Source organism: Zophobas morio, unplaced genomic scaffold (genome assembly GCF_036711695.1).
Source record: "Zophobas morio isolate AGI-343-1 ecotype UQ-CSIRO unplaced genomic scaffold, CSIRO_AGI_Zmor_V1 ptg000030l, whole genome shotgun sequence".
Taxonomy (NCBI): domain Eukaryota; kingdom Metazoa; phylum Arthropoda; class Insecta; order Coleoptera; family Tenebrionidae; genus Zophobas; species Zophobas morio.
In genome coordinates, this window is record NW_026972135.1 from 1,921,803 (window position 1) to 1,924,936 (window position 3,134).

Below are 3,134 nucleotides of genomic sequence, written 5' to 3' on the forward strand. Positions count from 1 at the left end.
TCGTTACGTAATGTCATTGCCAACCTTGGTACTATTTTTGATACTATTCGTGGGTCATGAGGTTATTACTCTTCCAAGTGTCATTCAGAATCAAAGTCAACCACTTTACCAAAAACCTTTAATACTTAACCATAATCAAACAATACCTACAAGTACTTAATCAAAAACGTCATCACTCTACTCAATATGTTCCTTAATCCAATCCACATATGCCGAAGGCCTGGTATAAACATCCGCCCCTTCCCCGCACTCCGCCAGCCCGTACGAAACAACCCCCACCAACTTCCCCCCACAAACCAACGGCCCTCCCGAGTCGCCCCCACACGCCCCCTTCCCCTCAACCCCTTCAGCGCACACCTCCCTATCATCCACACTTGGATCAATCTCCTTGCACTCATCCAAACTCAAAACCTCCATCTCCACATACCGCAGCTCCTCAGGGTAGCTCCCGTCGTCTATAGTACCCCAACCGGCGGTAACACAGGTCGTCCCTGCCTCAGGGTCGCTAAATTCCACGGGCTGGACTAAATCGTCAAACTCAAATTCTCCGTCGATTTGGATCAAAGCTATGTCATCTTTTATGGGTGTCCACGAGAAGTTCTCGTGCTTGATCATTTGGGTTATGTTGTACCGGGTACCGCCGGAGTGTTGAAAAGTGGTACCCACGACGATGACGGAGGTGGGACGGGCGAACTCGATGCAGTGGGCTGCTGTCAGGAGCCAGTTTTGGGTGATGATGGAGGCGCCGCAGAGCTCCTCTGGGTCGTTTAGGGAGGCGATGAAGGGGAATTGGCCGGGGGAGGCGGTGGTACCGCCGACGATGCGACGATGGGGGGGTGACGCGAGGGCTAGAAAAGTCGACAATTTATTTTTGATGAATTTATGAAGTAATTTGTAACCTGCGTAAATCGCAATCGCTACGATGATCAGCTGAATCTTCTCCATTGTTGACTGAGTGTTTATTTGCTAAAATTTTGTTATACTTGAGTATAAATTATCTTTATCGAAGTAGATAGGTACTTGAAGTGGACGTGCTTGAGCATTTGTTCACAGGTCACTTTTACAACTCCATCTGTTCGGTAAACGCTACCAAATGAAATAACCAAGGCTGCAAATGCAGAAAAAAAGATGTTTTCTGGCCATATAACTTCCTTTTTTTAACAATGGGCTTTAAGGAAATGGCCCCCCCGAGAAGGTTTTACATGTTTAAAAAAGACAACTGGGAGCCCCGAGAAAGTTTCACATTCTAAAAAAAACACATTTGGGCCCCCCGAGAAGGTTTTACATTTTCAAAAAAGACAATCTGGGACCCCCGAGAAGGTTTCACATTAAAAAAAAAAAAAATAGGGTAAGTAGAACTTCAGTTTTAATTTATCAGGTTCCGTGATTCGTTTACTCGAGAAAGTTTAAATTTTGGGGAAATTTTCAAAACGATTGAAGTTGGTAGATCAAAGCTATAAATTTTCACGATATAATTAAATAATATTTAAACATAATTAATATTATTTATAATGTTTAAATACGATAAGTATTAAGTAATATATGATAATAATTAAATCGAACACCGTTTTCTCCAAAACGCAAAGTTACTAAAAACAAAGCAATTTGTTTAAATATTATTAAATTAACCCCGAAAATGTGCAATTTCCCAGCCAAAATATGAAAAATAATTTTTGCAATCTCATCGTGACGTACGATGAGCTACCTATTCAAAGATCACATTTTCCGGCCCCTTGTGTTCAGTTTAGATTTCGGTCTGATGGCAGTAACATTGGAGCTCTGGTTTGGCTTAAAAGACACGAAAGAAAATGGATATTTTTCCGAAAAGGACCGAAAACAGGGTAAGTACGACTTCAGTTTTAATTTATCGGATTCGTTTATTCGAAAATGTTTAAATTTTGGAAAAATTTTCGAAACGATTGAAGTTGGTGGGTCAAAGCTATACATTTTCGCGATATAATTAAATAAAATTTAAACATAATTAATAATGTTTAAATATGATAACTATTAATATATGATAAGTAAACCGAAAATCATTTCCCGAAGAAAACGAGGTTAGCAAAAACAAATTAGTTTGTTTAAACATTGTTAAATTAACCCCGAACATGTACAATTTCTGAGCTAAAATATGAAAAATAATTTTTGCAATCTCATCGTGACGTACGATGACGTCACTGTCACGTGAGCTTCCTGATCACATTTTTTGGTCCTCTGTGTTTAGTTTTGATTTCGGTTTGGTGGCAGCAACATCATAGCTCCGTTTTGGCTTAAAAGTAGGGCTCTTTTCACGAATTTCCAATTTATTATTAATAAATATTAGTGAAAATGTGTTGTGTTGGTGCTGTGAACACAAAAGAAAATGGATATTTTTCCGAAAAGGACCGAAGGTTTAATAAGTATTTTTAAAAAAGACAGTTCGGATCCCCGAGAAGTTTTGACAAAAAAAAGACATTTGGGGATCCCGGGGAGGTTTTACATTTTCAAAAAAGACAACTGGGAGCCCCGAGAAGGTGTCACATTCTAAAAAAAAAATACATTTGGGGCCCTCGAAAAGGTTTTACATTTTTAAAAGACAGTTGGGACCCCCAAGAAGGTTTCACATTATAAAAAAAAACATTGCCCCCCCCCCCCCAGTAGGTTTTACATGTTTAAAAAAGACAACTGGGAGCCCCGAGAAGATTTCACATTCTAAAAAAAAATACATTTGGGACCTCCGAGAAGGTTTTACATTTTTGAAAAAGACAAATGGGAACCCCGAGAAAATTTCACATTCTAAAAAAAATACATTTGGGACCTCCGAGAAGGTTTTACATTTTTGAAAAAGACAAATAGGGGCCCCGAGAAAATTTCACATTCTAAAAAAAATACATTTGAGGCCCTCGAGAAGGTTTTACATTTTCAAAAAAAAACAATTGGAACCCCCGAGGTTTCATATTTAAAAAAAACATTGGCCCCCCCCCGAGAAGGTTTTACTTGTTTAAAAAAGACAACTGGGAGTCCCGAGAAGGTTTCACATTCTAAAAAACAGTTTGGATCCCGAGAAGATTTGACTGAAAAAAAAAGACATTTGGGGATCCCGAGGTTTTACATTTTTAAAAAAGACAAATGGGAGCCCCGAGAAGGTTTGACATTCT

General features: G+C 39.0%; 1 protein-coding gene across 2 annotated transcripts; it reads right to left on the minus strand.

The window, feature by feature from the left end:
- Positions 1-104: 104 nt before the first annotated feature.
- On the minus strand, positions 105-1,440 carry LOC135138960 (chymotrypsin-2-like). 2 transcript variants are annotated; one of them, XM_064069013.1, is made up of 3 exons: positions 1,021-1,440; positions 900-966; positions 105-848 (listed from the first exon to the last, which is right to left on the minus strand). In XM_064069013.1, the coding sequence occupies exons 2-3, from the start codon at positions 943-945 to the stop codon at positions 178-180; spliced, it is 717 nt and encodes a 238-aa protein (XP_063925083.1). In that variant the 5' UTR covers positions 946-966; positions 1,021-1,440; the 3' UTR covers positions 105-177. The 2 variants fall into 2 exon arrangements, with proteins under 2 accessions (XP_063925083.1, XP_063925082.1); XM_064069012.1 differs by having other exon boundaries at positions 900-1,440.
- Positions 1,441-3,134: the final 1,694 nt, after the last annotated feature.

Bases quoted from the DNA above. Each gene is read 5' to 3' on its own strand.
- LOC135138960 (XM_064069013.1), bottom strand. From the start codon at position 945: ATGGAGAAGATTCAGCTGATCATCGTAGCGATTGCGATTTACGCAG. The intron at 849-899 runs GTTACAAATTAC...CGACTTTTCTAG, and splicing joins AGCGATTGCGATTTACGCAG to CCCTCGCGTCACCCCCCCAT.